The 21,988-nt window shown below is 33.4% G+C and overlaps 1 protein-coding gene across 2 annotated transcripts; it reads right to left on the reverse strand.

Moving 5' to 3' along the window:
• Nucleotides 1–1,273: 1,273 nt before the first annotated feature.
• Nucleotides 1,274–3,110, reverse strand: LOC128212025 (uncharacterized). 2 transcript variants are annotated; one of them, XM_052917242.1, is made up of 3 exons: nt 2,948–3,110; nt 2,118–2,384; nt 1,274–1,829 (listed from the first exon to the last, which is right to left on the reverse strand). In XM_052917242.1, the coding sequence occupies exons 1-3, from the start codon at nt 2,976–2,978 to the stop codon at nt 1,489–1,491; spliced, it is 639 nt and encodes a 212-aa protein (XP_052773202.1). In that variant the 5' UTR covers nt 2,979–3,110; the 3' UTR covers nt 1,274–1,488. The 2 variants fall into 2 exon arrangements, with proteins under 2 accessions (XP_052773202.1, XP_052773201.1); XM_052917241.1 differs by having other exon boundaries at nt 2,118–2,793.
• Nucleotides 3,111–21,988: the final 18,878 nt, after the last annotated feature.

Raw genomic sequence — 21,988 nt, forward strand, 5'->3', positions numbered from 1 at the left:
TTTACTATGAGTACAGTTTTGAAAGCATTTTTTTTTTGTCAGATGACTTTTACTTGGCACATATTAAAACAGTTCATGGAACTAATCTGCTTACAATACTTTCTGGGCTCAGATGTTGAACGTGCTACGTTTTCAGGTAAGCCAAACACAAAACATAAACCATATGTCTGTTGCCTTTTACCCATACATACATGCTCTGGATTGATATGACCACAAAAGCCATGCCAGTAGAGCATAGGCCCTTTTGGGCCTCTTGTTAAATTAAGAAATTATCTGAACAAATTTACTAATATAACACCTGAATATAAATTGGAACTTTTTGACAAACTCATTAGACCTCTCTTGTGTATGCAGAGACGGGCAGATTATATCTAATGTCGCAATGCATTATAAATACAATTAAGTACTGGCTTAAAGTTTTAAGTATGCCGAATGATTAATATGTAAGAACCATCTATAATGTAATGATAAATGATGTTGTAAAATTTCCAAACTGGGTAGTACATGTTAAAACAATATTGAGTAATATGGGGTTTATCACGTCTGGCTTGCACAAGATGTTGGTGATATTTCCAGTTTTGTGTCATTTTTGAAGCAAAGAATATGAGACGTTTATGTTTAAAATTTAAACAGCAGATTGTCAGACTCCTCAAGAGCTTTATTTTATAGAAACATTTCTGATTTTGAATTAAAACCCTATCTTAAGTGTGTTAATGTACAGAAATTCAGAATTGCTTTAAGCCAATAAGGATTATCGTCGCATCGGTTAAATATAGAAGTTGGTTGGTGGAATAATACAATTTTAGAACAAAGACTTTGCCCACATTGTAATGTCTTAAAAGACGAAATTCATTTTTCTGTCCGCATCGAAGAGCTCAAGTTTATGAATTTTAGGCTACGCATAAGCTTCCCGACATACTTAGCATAATTGTGTCCCAAGTTCCATCTTGCCATGTTGTTTCTGGCCATAAGTAACATTTTAATAAAACGAACGAAGATGACACCAAGTGTTAATATTTGACAATATTTCGACTTTAACTCCGTCAATATGATACGTTTATGTGCTAATTATTGACCCAGTTACAAAAGTGCTACAAACGTATTTGAGCATAGTATCATGTTTTGTGGAAACATAACTATGGATTTCCCATTCCAAGCAAGTGTGTCTTTACTTTTAAACAACACATCTCTAAAGAACCTGTCCACAGAAATTTACAGCTTATCAATACTTATGTAAAAATCTACAGAAACAACCTCAGTAGCAAAAAATTTAAACATTAACTCGGTTTAATGGCACTGTGTAAACGTTAAAAACATAGAACACAAAAACAAAAAATCACAAACAAGAATCATGGAAGAACAGAGCAATACTCCACCAACAGCACAGTGCATACATGCTATATATATAAAAACTAGGTATGTTTATCAAGGATTGTTAGGTACCGCCTTGGAACGGTCAGTAAAATGTAAATTTACTGGGGGTTTAAATCAAACCTGCATAAGAGGGTTGCTCTTATGTTTACAATCACGATAGCCGTTTGATTTCACCTCATTATTCCAATATTGTGGTCGAATGAGGACCTTTCCAATATATTCTGAGCAAATAAAAGTGAAAATTACTGTCTGTAACAAACTTGGCAATATGTCCCGGAAGTAACCCGAAGTTGCGTGCGCATACAGAATGTATCCTGGACGTACTATGAGTAAGACAATAGTAATGTATAAAAGAACGGCAACCATGGCTGAGTTCAATTTAACACAATTACAGTTAAACACTGAAACGTTGCACTCCTTGTTTGAGAGAATCTTTAGCTCTGTGATGGTGACTTCTGCAAAGAAAAAAACAGAAAGACATTCAGTTACATTTATAAGTATTTCGAGATCCAACAATACGTTACGGAGTCAGCCTAACATGATGTGATAATTAGGAGACTCAGAAATGTGACAAATGTATATAGTATTTGGAAGTAAACAACTACTTTTATCCAGGCAGACTAATCAAATGTTATTTATGTGTCAGCAATGGGGGACATGTCGACTAGAACACTTTCAGTTCATTTTTTTTCAAGATAAATAATAAAATAATAATTCAAATTAATTTATACAAGTTATCATACCCGTTTGTTTTGTCCTGTTCCTGCAAAGAGCAACCAGCACGGTGACAATGACGGGTACGTATATCACTAAATATTCCACCAGAATAGCCCATCTTTCCTCGTAAACGTTTTTCTGACAGACGGACAAGAATACGTCAAAGTGCTGACTTCCATACGTCCCAAGCGTCACAAGCGAATGTTGTGCAACTGGAAGTGGGCTATTTTGCGACACAATCTTGATTACGGAAAAACTTCCTGTGATGATGCAACCAAGTGTGCCTGCGTATGCTAGACACGTAGACATCGACCATTTAAAGATCTGAACAAAAACATTATGCACGATAAACACGAGCACCACCCCGTTTGCAAACGCCGCCGTCATCGAGTAATCTAAGCACGAGCCGACGCTCGGGGGCCCCTGTTTTACGCGTCTTATCATGTAATTTTCGGCAATTGTCAACATGCACACGCTCGCGATCAGATGCAAAAATCCTGAGAGCACCACTGCGAACAGCGTCGTGGTATTTCGGCAGTACTTCCGGCGTATTAAGACTAGATGACCGACACAGATGGCACCGGCCACGAGGGCCGTGAATATCAAGCCGCTCTGAAGGAGCTGAAATATGAACATCATATGACTAAGGTCGTCAGTCTGCTGAGATGCATGAAGGGTGGTGCTCTGACCCATGTATACTGTCTGTAATGAAATAACCAACGTACTTTATAGGTTTGCAACGTATGGTCCAGTTTAAACTCAAATAATAACCAAGCACCAAAGAAACTGAAATTACACCTTTATATTCGAAACAGTTTGCATCTATCAGTTATTAAAGTGTGTGTGTTAAACTTACCAACCGCTCGTGAGTGTTTATATCCGTTCATATTATTAACACAATAAACGACTGAAAGATAACAGCAGATTTAATGTTTACAACGGCATAATTATAAACGTTCAAAAATTATTTTCAATACTTAGTTAAGCACATTGGTATTTGAATGTAAACATCAATGCAATTTGAGTGTTATTGAAAGAGTTGGAAATAAGATACCTTTAACGGTAACCCAAGCTTTTTAAAGCGAATTTATTTGCGATGCAATTAGGAATAATGGAAATTGACAGCCAGCTAACAGTTGGCAGCCACTTTATACTTAGCCATTAATATACCAGTTGTATATATGATTATCCGGATAGAATATAACACTTTTAAAACACAATTTACATATCAAAAAAGAACCAAATGAATAGATTTTTTCGTTAACGTAGATATATGTGGAAAAGTTTTTGTTGATTTTAGCAAGGCAGGACAAGGTCTGCACGAACGTAAGTCGTATCAAAACCAAACGTAGCAAAAACTTTTCCGGCTTTCTGATTTGGGATGGTTGTTAAAGCATGTAAGTTTCAAATAGATAAACCGACAAACAACTTGATTACGTGCAATTATGCAATTTATGTTTTTATTTCTTAAATATCAGCGAGCTGCGCCACAGGGTGGGGTAAAAAGATAACAATAAAGTTATTTATTTGGCATTGTTCCGTAATACATTCATTTACTTTCCCTAATAGCTTCAACAAGATAATGCAACAAACAGATTTATTACTTTCAGTCATGCAATTCATAAATTAATTATTAAATCAGTTTTTACTTCAATATTAGAACTTAAAAAATAAGCTGATGACGTTTTGCCACTTGAATATATATAGAGAGAGATATAAACTAAATGGATATGGAGAACATGTATGTATTAATATAGATTGGAGAAATAGTAAAACACATTTATTTCATTATGAATGTAGCTTCTACTAAAGAACATATTAAAGTTACAATAATTTCAGCGACGTTGAGAAAAATGAAGAAATGAAAATATAAAAGAAAATACAGAATGTTCTTAAAAGAATATGGATGAACTAAAAACCATCGCACCACCAAATAGTGAAGTTCTTAAATCCTTAAAAAATATAACTTAAATACTTAGGAAAAGGAGATATAGTCTGATATCAGTTGCAATTGAAAGAAACAATAAAATCAACAGCAAAGTGTATAGAAGTATTAAGAAGAAAAAGAAGAAGAAGAGTAAAGTTTATTCAAAATACATTCAATACAATACATGTTTGAAATAGGCCAATATGACCCTAGATTAAACTTATGTAATACAATGGCATATGCAATTTTGGCGGAACATATTTATACATAAGTTTATTTATATTGCAATGTTATCAACTGTATCTGTGTAATTCAATATAACATTCTTACTATATCAATAATGAATTATTTCTGTTTTTATATATGATTGGAATTATTGTCGCTTTTACATACATATTCGATTCAGAAGAAATTGCCCATGACTAAATGTACGAGTATATGACCGTAAGTAAAATGTTTGGCGAGCATAGAAATGAATTAACAAATAGACATATCATATTTTTTTTATCTTAATTAAGTATACCAATCTGAAAATAATATTATGTTTAAAACCTTAATAGTGATTGAACACGTTTATGAAACTGGTTGTATATTTACGTTGACCAGCATGATAGAAATTTAGGTCTGCCTTTAATTGCCTGGATTTTGGTATGAGTCTTTCTTATTTTAAAATCATTAAAGATAAATACAGCAAATTTCTTCACAACATTTGCATTATAAGATGTTAACAACTTATTAGTTATAGACATACTTGGTCTTTCTTTAAAGTATCGCTTGATATATTTAGCTGGTATATAATTATACAATATTCATTCAAATAGCAAATGGCATTCGTCTTCTTATTATTATATGTAGCGCATAACCGTTCTTCTCTTGGTACGTTTCTCCATCGATCAATTTCAATACCGAGCCGGTGTAAAGACAAATGTACTATTCTATACTATACTCCTGAATGTTGACTTTGTTATGATACGATTGCATTTCAAAATTATGTATGCTGCTGGCAAAGATTTGAATACATAGCCAGGGTTATTTAAAATGTGTTGCGAAGGTACAAACGGAGTAAAAGGTGCATTTTCAAAACACAATAATATCAAGATGGAGATGTGTGTACCTAAAAGCGTAAGTATTTTTTTAAATATACATGTTTAAGGATGAGATTACTAGAAGTAATTTTAATGGTAGACAAGATGGTTACACCGATACAAGTATCAATGGACAATAAAATTGCTGATCGTGAATATATTGAGTAAACGATCCTTTAATACAGCAGCTGGAGAAAACTGGAAAGGCGCGTCCTATTGTTCTTAATAGTAACGATAACTTAACACATCTAAATCAACAGCTTTCTACAGCGATTTGACTGAAAGGGCAAGATGGGGTAAAGTCAGTCTTGACCAGAAATGGCCTTAATCCGAGGCGCTACGACGAGAGTACATCGTATGTCGAACACGAAAACTACAACCCATTGCTCGAACTACCGTGGCCTCAGAGACACCATCAACACTAGGCTACCTTTTTTGTTGAACAGTTTACTATAAGCTCATTTTATTGACTCATAGTAAATCTTTGTAACAGCATCAGCAGAAGCTTATATTACATTGCCATGCTATAAAAAAGGGACCATTACTATGATCATATAATTATATTTCAAATGAGTATTACGCATCATATTATTTTGACATTTTCTGTGATATGCAAACAGCATGAGATGCCCCCTCTTTGTATTACAAGTTCTTTCACAGTCACATAACATAACGTATATTCCATTTGTATTATTAAATCTAGGGTTTTATTAAGTTACTCTAGTTAAACTTAACGTCAAATATTTTATGTCATTAACATTTTATTATTATGAGACACTAATTACAAATACATTTGATAGCAGAAATATAAAGAAAATGACGAAATAAATAATACAATAGGATGGTTTGTTGCATAATTACATTGCTGCTTTCTTTTGCTAAGTATAGTCAATAATAAGGTATGAGTGTTATTTTCTTACCTCAAAGCTCTGCTAAATTTGTCAGATAACATTATATATTTAGTTGGTTATTGTATTAAATACAATTATTGCTGATGGTAGTTTATCAAATTTTAATGGTTTTCATTTCACCTTTCGGAAAACCGGATATAACTGCATACAAAAGACATAGAAGACAGAAAACATATAAAAAGGTTAAAAAAAATTACAAACAATAAGTATCTCCTAATGATACATCCTTTATAACAAGTACGGTCATCCAACCTTTTCCGTTTTCTAATCGTTTTTTTTTTACATTTAAGAAAATTTAAGAAATTAGAATAGAGCCAAAAGTAATGCTCTCTTAAAAAAGTATAAGTAAAATTCATTTTACAAGTTTGTGTTAATCCCATTTCATGGAAACTTTATTAAAGTTTTGTGCATCCACTAATGGAATACTATGGAGCAAATCTAACGAATTTTACAACATTAATTTACTGAAATTAAAAATTACACTATATTCTAGACATTTAGTCGCGTGCCATGTTTTGAAGAGCTAAACTATGGGCCGAATTCAGAACAACCACTCTCACTCACACTCAAAAAGTTAATCCTCTGTAATCACATAACGGTCCAGATATTTTTGAGTGGAAAGTATATCCGTATTCACAGGTGTGAGTGAGACTTAAGTGTTTTGCGTGAGTGGGATATTAATTTTGTGAGTGCTCGGCGAGGCCACTTGAACATCCCCGAGGATTGGTTGTGAATACGAATTGAATGAGTGTGAGGGATAAATGTACATGACAAGTAGAAAAGGCGAAATATATCAGATTTTGGAACAAATAAGGGACATCCTAGTTCCAAGAACATTTTTTTTCAAAAAGTCGATCAAGCATTCCAGCGGCCTAGTGGCCTACAATTCCCCAAAACTCAATCCAGCAGCTCCCAAAAAGGGGGAAATGCTGATATTCGCTTAAGGATGTGGATTCATGAATATAACATTTAATTTATCATTGTTTTGGAAAAGAACTCATATAAAATGCTTTGAGATAGGCAACAATTTTAGGCCACATCATCATCATCATCATCATCATCATCATCATCATCATCATCATCATCATCATCATCATCATCATCATCATCATCACCACCATCACCACCAACATCATCATTAGTATTATTATTATTTTATTATTGTTAGTAGTATTATTACTATATTATTATTATTATTATTATTATTATTTTTATTATTATTATTATTATTATTATTATTATTATTATTATTATTATTATTATTATTATTATTGTTGTTGTTGTTGTTATTATTTTATTATTTTTATTATTATTATTATTATTATTATTATTATTATTATTATTATTATTATCGTCATCTTCATCCAATTTCCCATACATTTCTTAAGTTGTTGTTTTTTCTCCGTGATGTAATTTCCCCATAAGAGGTAGATTCATTCGCTAATTTTATCCATGTGCTTTCGTGTTAAGTGTTTGCAACTTTCATATTTTTTTTCAAACGTCAAAGACCGCTTCATGCAGACTACAAAAGAAAGATTATATACCAATACATATTTAAATCATGTAATACAATGAAAAACGGCTACATATTTAAAACGACAAGAAAAACATGCATTTAAACGCATTTTGCAACAATTATTTACAATTTTATTTGCATAAACCAAATGTTTAAAAATGTTAAGTTTCAGAATAACAATTATTGTCATTTGTTTATCGCCATATCTACCAATAAGGTACTCAACTCGCAAATAAACATATGTTTACTGTAAACATCACCATAGTCAAACAGATAATCCGCTATGATTATGAAAACATACACGTGTACATTTGTACTGTATTGGTCACTTGATGAAGTGAAGTGTTAGCGAGGCGTGTGAATACGAACATATCACTTGAGTGTCACTTTCCTTATTCCTCTCAAGTGTCTCTTACGGGATTGTGGTTGGAGTGTGAGTGAGAGTGGATGTTCTGAATTCGGTCCTATGTCTCCGTGTTATATCTATGTTTATTTGAAAGTATTTAACATTAATTGTGTAAAGGCATGATGTTATTAATTTTAGATACATTATGTCAGAGTTATTTAAGGTATTCGCCTTTTTTATATTTGCTTTTATATATAATTTATAACTTGTGTTAAAAGATGACACTTATCGCGTAAAATACACCCCTTATTAATTATTCAACATTGTTAGAGCATGGTTTGTGTTTTGTTCATGTTACTTTTCAAATTAATGATGTTTAACTTTAATGTGACAGGATAAAAAGTATAATATAAATGAAGTTTTTCAGGAATATTAATAGCTCGTACGCATGGTCATGGCATTTTGTATAAGCGAAAAGATTTTTTTTCTGATTCTATCTTTTATTTGATCAACAATTTCAAAATATTCTACACATCAAGCTTTACAAGACTATCCATATACTGTTCGCCTGAACATAAAAACACATTATGCCACTGAATTTGTTTCAACATCCGTTTCTGATAGATATCTGGATTTTTCTCAAGGAATATTCCAATTATCATTGTGTATTTTTGTGTGTGTTTTTTTAAATAATGAGTGTCACTTTCTGTACTCTAAACACTAAGGGACTCGGCAATAAACGAAAATGTCAACAAGTATTTAAGTATATTGAGGTTAAATCGTATGACGTTATCTTTTTACAAGAAACTCACTCCAATGCATCAACAAGTTAATCCTGGAAACGGGAATGAAAAGGTTGTTCATTCTTTAGCGGACTTATATCAAATAAAGAAGGCGTCGCATTCCTTGTCAATAATTTTTCAAATATCGAATGTTCAAATTTTAATGAGTCAGTAGCTGGTTGGTTAATCACTCTAGATATAAAAGTAAATAACAAAGAATAACAATAGTTAATGTATATGGACCTAACGATGATAAGACATCTTCGAACAATTAGAATCTTTTGTAGCTACCAATAATGAACGAAATATTATGATAGGCGGTGATTTCAAAACTGTACGTACTTAATCCTTCTATCGACAAGACAAATGGAAGGACAGATACACACTTGAGCAAAAGGGAGGACCAGGTTACTTTAAGATAAACAATAATATCATTTATCACACGGAGTACCAAAACCAAATAAAAACTGCAATTAAGGGAACTGTAGAAATTAACAGTAACGTTAACCCAAATGCTCTTTGGGAACTTATCAAAGGAATCATTAGAAACTTACCCATTAAATACTCCACTAACATTTAAAAGGAAAGACAAGGATTAATATTATAGAGAATGAAAAGAACAGTGAATGTTTTCGCTGGTGTCATTTGGCGTACACCTTTCCCACACAAAAATACCCACAAAGAATAACTAAATAAAGGAATGACTAATAGAACAACTTAACTATGAAGGTATTCCGTTTCCAGTAAAGATAAAAGATATCCCAAAACCAGAAAGTTCTAATGATATTAGAATTAATGTCTATGAAGCATATTTACCACTAAAAGTAGCCCAATCGATCCATTATATATTTCAAAGACTATAGATCCCAAAAATGGGACTTGTGATCTTTTATTTACAGAGTACAATAGAGTATCCAATTAAATTATGAAAGGATAAAGGATTTCAACACATTACTAAAATCACAGTGAAGACATCATAATTAAAGGTCTTTTTGTTAATACTGCATCCATCACTTCCAAGAAGAAAGATCATAAAAGTTCATACAGATGTTTGTTTAGCTAAACATGGTGCGCAAAAAATGAGATACCTACTTCAGGAAAGAATAGACTAGGATTTGAAAATACTCACAAGCAATTAATGGCTCCATTCGTTATTTTTGCTAATTTTGAGGCAATTGTTAAACCGGCTTATAAACCATCAGGAAACTCAACCACTGCTTATCAGAATCATATTGATTTCCGATATGGAGACTAATTTGCTTGTACTTATGATGATAAATATTCTAGCCTTTAAACGTGTATCGTGGTCTTAAGTCAATATATCGTTTCACGCAGAACATATTAAAAAAGGAAAGTATTGTGACAAAATAATGAAGGACCATTTTGATAAAGAAATTAAAATCACCAAACAACAAGAAAAAGATTTTAAGAAAGCCACATCTTGTCATATTTGTAAAAAGACGAACAAAGAATCTAATTATGAGAATGATAAGCACAGACCAGTTAGAGATCACTGTCATTCCATAGGGTTATACAGGTTGTCTGCGCACAAGAAATGTTATAGATCATTTAGATTAACAAAAAAGATCCCAGTAGTCTTTCATAGTTTTGTCGGTTATGATAATCTCTCTATATGCATGAGATATTTAAAATAATGAAGGAAATGAAGACAAAAAGGAAATACAACTTATTTCCCACTGAGTTCCGAATAAGTACTTAATAACATTTAGAAAAAGAAAAATGTTGGAAGCGAAAAAGGAGAAAACTAAAATAAATGTTATTTCAAACAACATGGAAAGATACATGGCATTTATGGTAAGTAAAATAGTGTTTATTGATAGTTTACAATTTCTTAATCAATCTGCTGCAAATCTAGTTAATAATCTACCTTCTGAGGCATTTAATTCTACGAGGCAGTGCTTTTAAAATGACCTTGAATTAATAAAAAGAAAAGGTGTTTACCCATACGATTATACATAAATAATTTTAAAAACTTTAAGAATGCTTACTTAACACCAAACAATCTTTATTCCCAACTAACAGATGAAGATATATCCGATAATGACTATAAGCATGCAAAACATTAGCAGATGTATTTCAAAACTTAAGTAAGACTTGTATAGAGTACTACAAATTAGATCCAAGTTATTGCTTTAGTTCTCCTAATTTTGCTTGGAATGCATGTCTAAAAACAACAAAATGTGCAACGAGTTTTGATTTCGATATCATCATGCATTTAATGAATGACTACGCAGCGGCATAAGCTACATCTCTAAAAGATATTCAAAAGCAAATTTTAAGTACATGGGAAATTATTATGAGAATGAATATGATCAGTACATAATGTACCTTGATGTCAGTAATGTATATGGATGGGCTATGAGTCAACCACTTCCAACGGGTTACTTTAGATGGGTAGACCCAAACGACCATTGTATTTTTTAATGTGATCTTGAATACCTACATTCCGATTATCCAAAAGCACCTCCTTACTGCCATTAGCTTAAAGCAAATTTAAATATTAGATACCATTCAAATATATCATGAAAGGGTACCCAGGAATTAGGGTCATCTGAATAACCTTAACATTCTACAATAGTTTTTGTTTTCTTTTTGTAATCCTTTTTAATTATTTTTTTCAATTCTAAAGATAGTTTTGCATGGATCACCTCTTGCCCATAAAAAGAACCCAAAATAGATTCTCCATTTAAATATTTTAATTGATTAGTAACTGGATCCGTCCCAAATGTAACTGCAAGAAATATGTATTCTGTCAAATTCGGTGCGTTACCCTTTTCAAAGTGACGTTTGTATTTCCTTATACGAATTTTATCCCCAACATTGGTTTTATTTTCATTATGAAAATTAAAATAAAGATTAAAGTATACTTGCCCTCTATGGACATCTATGAACTGATTAGTGATGTGTGCAGTAAAATATTTCCACATTACTTTTTCAAAAGTTCTATTAAATCGTTCAATAACAACGACCATTCCTTTATTAAATGTGTGATACGTGCTAAAATTGTTTTTGAAAACCACTGTTTCCATACACTATTATAAAATTCCTTCCCCTCATCTTCCAAGATTTATTCTTGTTTTATTTTTGACTTTGTTACTACACTATCAAAGACATTTATAACAGATGTACCATTTTTATTTTTTAATGGCATAACCCACACATTTTTCCTAAAAACATCAAAAGTTGTTAATAAATATTTGTAATGTTGACTCAATTTCAAAAAAGGCCTGCATGTCAACCAAATCTGCTGACCATAATTTATCGATACCAATAGCCATAACACGCCATTTACAAACTTTCTTCAAATTGGTTTGTGTAATTATTCTGCTCATGTATCAGACCACTTGGACTCCAACAAATATACTTTGCTAGACATATCTACATTGTTGGAGTCCTTTTTTGGTTTTGACCCAAACCTTTTTTATACTTTGCACTAATGACAGGTTCGACAACCAAATTGTTTGCAACCTTTTCTCCAAATGTTTTGACCTACTTGTTTTGGTGTTTTTTTTAATTTCCGTTACATTCTTTTATTTCAAAGCGATTTATTATTTGGATCATCATCATAACAATGGACGTGTTGTTCACATATGGCAACCAATTCATTAACTTACGTTCCACTATCCAGTGGATTGCCAGGTCCACAATACTTATATGCAGGAAAGGTTAAGACTTCTTTAGGAAAAAAGAAGGAACACTTTATGAATGTGCATTTGATCCCCTTTACTTACCGGTTTACTCCCATCATTCTTAACTAAGTAGTATAAGGAGCTTACTATTTTTTCTCTTTTATGCAATATGATGTCATTTTAGATAATCAAACTATTTTTGATACGATTTCTTTTACACGAGCGAGGATTGTTCTATTGAAAATTAATACGCCATCCATGAGCCATGTGAATTAAGCTCTTGTCATGTGATAAGGGATTATATTTATGTCGGTGCTCTTATTGGTTGATCGCGGGTTTTTCTCTCTATGACATCATACACATTTGTCTGTCATGTGACACTATCATACGATTGTCTTACGCTGTAGTAAACCGTATTCGGAATTTCGCTATATACATGCAGTGTACTTTAGAAAAGTAGTGCTTAACATAGGTAGTAGATTGATAGTAATACATGTATGTGATTTATTGATAGATTTAAATAGTAAATTAGTCAACATATTGTAGAATTCAGATATTACAAAGACACTAAAGCAGTATTAAAAGATGCTTCATAAACAGGTTGCGTAAACAATTCATTTATTTGTTTGAACTTAAAATATTTCTTGTTCTCAAATAATTTCATTCAAAATAAACATATTGTTTTGAGTGAATTGTAGAAATTGATCATTGTATTTCATTAATAAAATACTTTGATGTTATAAGTATAAAGAGAAAACATGAACATTTACAATTATTAATATTATTGTTGTTAACAATAATATTCATTATGTTTGAATTGCTTATGACAGGTGACATTATTTAAAAAAATATATGTGAGGAAAGTAGTGAAATAGAATTAAATAAATAATCGATATTAAATATGTGTGTGACATGGTGCATTTGATTGAAAGTGAAATGAGACAAACGTCATATTTAAGTTTGTTTGAATTAAAGGTACACACTTACTTCTGAACTGAATTGAATTCACTTAAAGGGACAGTATTGAACATTGTGTGAATTAAAGGGACAGTCTATGTGAAAATAATTTAAGAAAATTTAGTTGAAATGCATCAATGAGGTGTCTGATGTGTGTATATGAACTTTTGGTGCGTTAAAATTATGTAAAAACGAGTTGAATGAAATGAAATTAAAAGCGAATTGTTGGAATGTGAAATAGTGAAACACTTGAGGTATTGAGTCATGAGTTTGATGTATTGATTTGTTCGTCCAGTTATACGGCAGAATTAGCGATTGGTTTCGAGATACACACTTAATTGATTGAGTATAAATGAGGATAGTAGCGTATAAGAATGCTAACTTATCTCTTTAAAAAAAAATATGGTTTACATTGAGGGACGTAATGAGAGAAACGTAATGCTTAGAAGTGAATACATGTGATTAAAATGCAAAAAAAGCATTAGATTTGAAATGACTTAAGTGGATTTAGCAGTGGTATAGTGAGTAGACATTGTCGAACTGTGATCATACACATTGTGGTTATTTGATGAAAACATGGTGTTTTGCGCTTTGTGAATGTTATATAGAAGTGAAATGCAACAGATACATAGAATTGAAAAGTGTATCATATATACAAGTAAGGTGACATGTGATAGTGATTAACTGGTGACTGGTGACTTTAATTAAGAATCAAGACAACTAGTTTATGGTAGTATGGTGATATTTGAGTGGCTTTATTTGTAAAACAGTGTTGGGCTGGATAACTTAAAAGGAGATGATAGTGACTTTGAGTGGGACCATGAGACAAATTTATATCCTCCTTTGCCTACATTTCTTGGGAAAGAAACTGACAATGAAGTCAGTTTGAATAGTTACAAGTCTGAGCTAGAGATATTATTGGAAAAGAAATTCCTTCAGTGAATTGGCGATACTGATGAAGGTAATTGAAAGGAAAACCTCTAGATATTTGGGAGTAGGTGCAAATGTTCATAATATCTTGATTAGACTTGATGGATATTATTGTTCATTGGAATCTACAGAAAATGGCCTTAGAGATTTTTATTCAATTAATGGTGACCGTGTATTAAGTTAATGTGCTAGGGCTGAACATTTGTTTGACAAGGCTGATGGATAGCGTAGAAGTAAAACAGAAATATTAGAGCGAACAGTACATAAGGGTCTAAGAACTGAAATAAGACATCTTTCATTTTATCAAGTTGATATAATTACATATTACGACAAGTTTCTGAGAGAGCTTAGAAGGATTGAAGCAAATATTGCGAATGATAAGAACGAGAACAGTGAAAGAAATACATGTTGCAATGTAGTACAAGAAGATGTTGGTGCAAAAGAAATTAATATGAGTGATATTAATGAGCTGGTAGCCAAACTTTATCACAGAATTGAGATATTAGAATGGGAAAATGAACAATAGACTCAATCTTATACCGAAAAGGCTGCCAGTTTAAGAGATACAAGCAAAACTATTATAATAACATACCTAGATTGACATCCAGACGATCTTCATACAACCGGGCTTTTCTACCCGCCTTTTTCCAATAAAATGAAAAAGGCCACAATTTAAAGAATGTCCAAATATTATTACAAGACTAGTAGTGCAGACTAAAGACAGAACGAAGAGTGTGATGAAGCTTGTATGGCCATCTAATGAAGCATTAGTTCAAGTAAATGTAGTTGAAGCAAAGGCTTTACTTGATACAAGGAGTTGTGTCACTGTCATGTCAAAGACATTATATGAACAGAATATGCAGAATGAACATTTTGAACCAGTGCGAGATATACTAAATGTGAATCTGCGGATGGTCAATACCTTCCATATGAAGGATGCAAAGAAGTTGACATTAGTATTGACCGATGTCTATAGGGAGCTGGTACGCATTCATGCCTCTTTCTCATAATAAAAAATACTTAATACTCAGACAAGACTCCATTGCTCCTGGGTACCAACATCTTAAATATTCTACTAGAAGAATGCAAAAACCACTTCGGAGAACAGTTTGCACAATCGCTGGTTTTTATCGTTTCGCTGTACAGTTATTAGAAAGAAGGTTCGTAAGAATAACAATAGCTGTCGTAAGACAGCGCGCTCGACTCCGCCACTTTGACTTAGAAGTGAAAACAATGATGTAGTATGTGCCTGTCAAAAGCAATAAAACAATCAAATTAAAAAGTGAACAAGAATCGCGATGTGACAAAGACAGGTTTTTAATGATTGGCAGAAGAGATTCAGTTTCAACTGCTTTTTTCTATGTTTTTGTAACAGTGACCTTAATCCTAATCGAACACAATCCCATGGAAGTCCTCCATAAACTCTTCCTACAAGTTTGGTCACAGTATGTCAACCGTAACTGAAACGGTAATTTATTTATAGTAACAGTGACCTTGACCCTAGGGGCCAAAAGGCAATCCATGAAAGCTCTGCATAAACTTGACCTATATTCCAAGGTTAATCACTATATGTCAACCCTTATTTAGTTATTCAGTACTAACTATATTTTTATTTTTAGCAACAGTGACCTTGACCTAGACCATAACTCTCGGGGCCCAAAACACAACCTAAGGAAATGTTTCTATAAATTCTACCTCTATAAGTTTGGTCACAATATGCAGACCTTTACTTAAGTTATTCAATACCAACACTTTTTTTATTAATAGTAAACTTGACCTTGATCCTAGGGGCCTCAAACGTATTCCCATAAAAGGTCTCCATAAACTCTTGGTATATACCAAGTTTGGTCTCTTAATGTCAAACGTAGCTAAAATTATTAGATACATAAGGTGACTTTGACTCTTGCCCTCCCACCAGCCCGCCCGAACATTGACGCAAGTCATTCAAATACCTTGTTTCCCTTTTAATATGAAAATGTGGTTAAAAATATGAAATGAAATTAAAAGAAAAAAATCATTCAAGGGCCAAAATGTGTATTTCGGATCAAAATGGAGTTATGTTCCTTGTTGTAAGATGGTCGTCAATAATTCTGCGAGGTATTATGTGCATTGAATGAAGGGTATAGAAGTTTATTTTATTAAAATCAAAACTTGCCCTAAAATATTAACTTGCCCTAAAACTTTATACTAAGTCAATCAGGGGCCATAACTTGTATTAAGGATAATATGAAGTAATGTAACCTCATTTTGTGATGGTCCTGAACAATTGTGTGAAGAAATCAATAAATATCCCAACCTGGCCTTAAACTTTAACCTAAGTTCCATAGTCAACCAGGGGCCATAATTGTATTAAGGATAATATGGAGTTATCTAACCTTATTATGTGATGGTCATAAACAACTGTGTGAAGTATTAAGTCAATTGAATAGGGTATTGGACTTATAAGTGAAAATCCCAACTAGCCCTCAAACTTTAACCAGACGCCGACGCCGACGCTGGGGCGAGTAGTATAGCCCTCCTTATTCTTCGAACAGTCGAGTTAAAAATAGAAAAGCCTTGTCAGGAGTGCAGCAGGGGACATAATTATCCAAAACCCAAATGAAAGTATTGATATAGAGGATTACACGGACAGAAGGCTTGAATATCACAGCACGGCTGCATTAATACAAGAATCAGAATATTCTAACTTACCTGAAATCATAGACATGACTCCAGGTGCTTTTCATTTTGAAAACAAGAAGAAGCAGACCATCACAGTTAACCTAGCAAATTTACCAATATCGATACCACCCCGATTTATACTTTGTAAACAGCAGCCAGTAACAATTGATGAACATTTTCTCAACAAGTGACACGGACATAGGCAAATGTATCATGATAAGAAATCGACTTGGCCTACTTCCAGGATATGACACACCCTTCAAACAACGCCATAGAAAAATACTCCCGATATGATCAATGAGATGCGGCAGCATATTTAACAACTCTTTGCTGCGGGAATAATTCAAAAGTAAAAGAAACCATGTTTTTCCAATGTTGTTCTCGTACGGAAGAAAAACGGAAAATTGCGCATGTACGTTGACTACCGGTAGCTCAACAACCGCTCCGTGAAAGACGCCTACGCTTTACCAAGAATTGAAGATGAGTTTAATGACCTGCATGGTAGCCGCTTTTTTACCACGATTTATATGAAGGTTGTTTATAATCATATAGAAATTGAAGAATCTCACCAAAAGCGAACCGCATTTACGGTTGGACCACTCGGTTTCTAAGATAGCATATGGACTTTGCAACAGCCCTGCCGCCTATCAGAAGCTGATGTAGGAGTGCCTTGGACCGCTCAATGTGACCATATGTGTGATATACATGGATAACTTGGTTATTTATGCAGACACGTACGAATAACATTTGCAACGAATCAACACGATGTTAGTGTTGACTGAAGCTTTCCCCTGAGAAAAGTTTTATATACAGGAAAGAGTTCATTTTCTTGGTCACGAATCGAGTGAGGAGGGCATTGAGACGGACACTGCCAAGATAGAGAAGGTGAGGGATTGGCCAGTACCGAAGAATGCCGGCGAACTTCGATACTTCCTTTCATTTGCTGAGTACTATCGTCGCGGACTTCAGCAAGATAGTTCGTCCTCTTTCGGATATGCTACCAGGGACCGCAACCGAGAAGTCGAAAAGGAACCAGACCAAGAAACCAGCCAAAGATTGGCATTGGACTACTGGCGAACAAACAGTATTTGATCAACTAAAAGTCATACTTACTCATCCACCGGCCCTCGCTAATTCAAATTTTAACTTACCTTTAACAATCCACATCGATGCACCATTCAAATGCCTCGGAACTGCACTATACCAGGAACAGGATCAACAAAAAAAGTTATAGCTTAAGCTAGTAGATCCCTGGCGAAATCCGAGAAGAATTACCCTGCGTATAAGTAAGAGTTGTTGGCACTGAAGTGGGCACTTCCAGAGAAATTCACAGATTACCTGAAAATAATATCATTTGAAGATCTTACAGATAATAATCCCCTTTCCAATATACCTATATCCGCGAAGCTAGATGCCACAGGTCAATGATGAGCCTCTGCGTTGGGGCAATACAACCTTAAAATTTCTTACAGAGCAGGACTGAAATGCCGACGTAAACAGGATGAGAATATGAGGAAGAACAGAACGAAGATGGACGACATATTAAGATTAATGACAATATTGTGAACCTATAAGTTGAATCATTGCTCCACCATATTTTGAAACTTTACCGGCGATGAATATAAGCATTGTTGAAGCAACAGAGGTACCAGGACAGACTATGGCTCAGAAAAAAAATAGAGAAGTAATACGAAGGCAAAGGGAATACCAGTTAATTGAACGATGGAGAATCGCTGAGATCGATTAGAAGCTGCCAAGGTACAATCCAGGACGTGACGACATAACCATGAAACGGCATTTCCGGAATATGAAGATGAAGCGAGGAGCATTGTACAAGGAAGTTAAAGTAGATGATCAAGTGAAAGAACAACTCATGTTGCCAGAAGTATACAGGAATGAGGTATTATAAGGATTACGTCACGACGTAGGTCATCCCAGACGGGAGAGAACTCTGTTACCGCTACGAGAAAGGTTAGCCTGGCATGGCAGTTGATGTGGACAAATAGGTCAGCGGATGTGACAGATGCCTACGAAGGAAGTCGCCAACCAACACCACGGCACCTCTTGTCTCTTTCAGCCCAACATATCCACTCGAGTTAGTATGCATGGACTTCCTTACCTTAACCCCATCAAAGGGTTGGCTGGCAAACATTCTGGTTTTAACGGATTATTCAAAAGTTTACACAAGCCATTCCTCTCAGACACCGATCAGCTAAAATACAGCAGATGATAACGCTTTTATTTTACACTAGGGAATACCTAGCGGCGCGTACTACGGTTGTGTTTTGTTTTCATCTCGATTAAAAATAGAAATTCAATATTAATAAGACCAATACAATGTGTTAAAGGTGTTCATAAACGGATACATCGTACAGGTACGATCATTCCACCCAATTTACTTGTGTTTATATTTGATGATGTCTTAAATGACTTAGATCAACATTGATCGGGCTGTGGCCACAGAACAAAAAGTGTCCCTTTAGTTTTTATGAGAGAATTCGTTGTTTGGCAACAGACGGAATGAACGTTCAGAATGGAATTCACATGCTGAGGTATTCAAGGCCATCTCTCTGAGAATCCAATCTTCCCATATAAATGGTTTGCAGCGCATTGGAGCAATGTGCCGTATTACATTGATAACCCTGACGATAAAGTCAAACTTATGGCAGAAGGGTTCCATTAAGGAACAAGACAATACGTGTATTACAAACAAATCCCGGTAGACTAGACAGTAAAATTACTACAAAGGCAGCCAGTCTATCTCGTGACTCCTCGAGGACAAGGACAGTTAGCCAAGGTCAACAGACAATTACAAAATTTGTTTCAATGGAGAACAATTGTGAAACTCCAAATAAGGGCAAAAAACGATAGCACGAGGGTTGTTAACTATTTTAAGGGTTTTATCAGATGGTAACGACCGAAAAAAGGTGTACTATCGCTATTATTGCATTAAATTACACACCATGCGTAACTTTTGTGTTAAAAAATGATGTTAAATGTCAAGAAAATGCAAAAACAATTAGTTCAAAATAACATCAATAACAGGTAATTGTATTACGTCACGAGTGATGTCATTGAAAAAGTTATAAGCTCGATAAGGGCCGCAACATAACTCGAAGCTGCATTTTTGTTTCGACGCCATTCTTTTTCAGTGTTCAGTCCATTGGAAAGTGTGTTTTTTTAGAGTGTTTCTGGATTACTTGGATTATTTACAGACAATACCTATCGGGTAATCGAATAATTACCGATATATTCCTACTTTAACATTTATATGTTTTGGCAACTAATTTAAACCGATAAAATCTGTTGAAATGTTCTGGATAAAATATACATCATCATCAGCATCAGCGAAAAAAATATTTGAAAACTTTCTTCATTGCATACGACGAAGTGAAATCATGTCCATATAAGTCGTTTGTTCTGAATAAAATCGACAGAAATAAGGAGGAGTTTTGACCCACTTTCGGTCAGAAACCAGGGGTGCATTTCAGAGACGATCGTTAATGCAATCGTTAGCTGATTTTGGTAGTACGACCAAAATTATCGATCGGCAACGTGCACCTGCTTTATCATTAATTTTGCTCGTAAACCTACGACCGATAAGAGGCACTCGTTAACTTAACGATCAAGATGGCGGATGAAGATTTTCTCCATATCAAAGTATACTTTTATTTTTTATCAACATTTGAGAGTTTAATATTGCGTGTAGCATGTTCGCTGGTTTGTAATTTTCAAACTATGACTAAAAATAGCTGAAAACAGTACGAAAATGTTCTATTTCCGCCGTTCTGTTAAAAAGGGATTTTAACTGTAGAAGATGTAAGCTTTTTGTTATATTTAGTAAATGTGCTGATATTGTGTACATCTAAAACATGGAATATGATGTAGAATTTGATTTTGTTTCATTGCTGTTTAATATGTCATGAAAAACATTTTCTTGAAATTCTTCTATTTCGGATGGTTTTTAATTTGGATAAATAAATGCATGTACATATTTTGTTGTAATATTACCGGTCTATGTGGCATGTAGTAAGTGAATTTTTAAACAGTGTTACCATTTCATCACTTAACAGTAATGTAAACAACACTGTCACAACAAATAAGTTGATTATTTGCTACTTTAATTCCATGGACACTATCAGGTGACAATGTAATCATTTAAGTTCACCTTTACTTGTAATTTAAACTTGTTTTAGTAAGGTATCATATGGTTTATTAGAACTTTGTAGTATATGTACATATGTGAGTTTTCAAATGACAAAGGTTAAATATTGTCTTTTGTAATCATACCATTTGATGCCAAGTGTACAATAAAAACTGAATTGAAAATTGACAACAGAAGTGTCATGGTCTTGGTGGAAAATGCTGTGCTCTTCATTGACCTCTGTTTAATAATGGTTTGGAAAAGGGAATTCAATTCTTATGTTGGTTTTATGAATAATAATGTAGGTATATTTGAACACATTGTCATAAGGACTAATGTAGAAACTAAATTGCAAAACCATATTATGTACGCGCAGTTAATGCACAGGCTATGTACAGATGCTTAATGATATTCTATGTGTTCATTTATATTTTTTTTGCTTGTTAAATATTTGTTTTAGTTAATTAATTCAGGCTGGTGATAGAAAACTATCAGGAATACTTCAAGCTGGCAATGGAGGGAAATGTAAAAGTAGGTAGGAAATGATAAAATGCAATAGGATATATAAACCAATTTTATGAATAATACAATAAGATGAATTTTATAATGATACAATGTTGTGCATCTTACTTTTAGCAGTTAATCTATTTGTTATTTAACTTATATGAGCATTTAACAAGAAATAAAATGTGACCAGAATGGTGTTTTTCATGTTTTCTTAAATAGCCTACTTATTTATTTATTTTTAAAAAGACATAAAATAAAAATACAATTAAAAAAATATGCAAACTATTTCAGTCGAAAAATGGGTATGTAAGGTATGTGTTACTTGTAGTTTAACCATTAAAAGGCGTTTTCATAAATTTATTATATTGTGCTGTATTAAACAATATTTTATAACTTTTTGTCTTTTTCAGGACACTGAGAAATCACAAGGTTTTAAATATCTAGAATATGCTCACAGTCAGTCTTCAAGATACTCACCTTA

This window comes from Mya arenaria, chromosome 12, assembly GCF_026914265.1.
Source record: "Mya arenaria isolate MELC-2E11 chromosome 12, ASM2691426v1".
In the NCBI taxonomy this organism is placed as follows: domain Eukaryota; kingdom Metazoa; phylum Mollusca; class Bivalvia; order Myida; family Myidae; genus Mya; species Mya arenaria.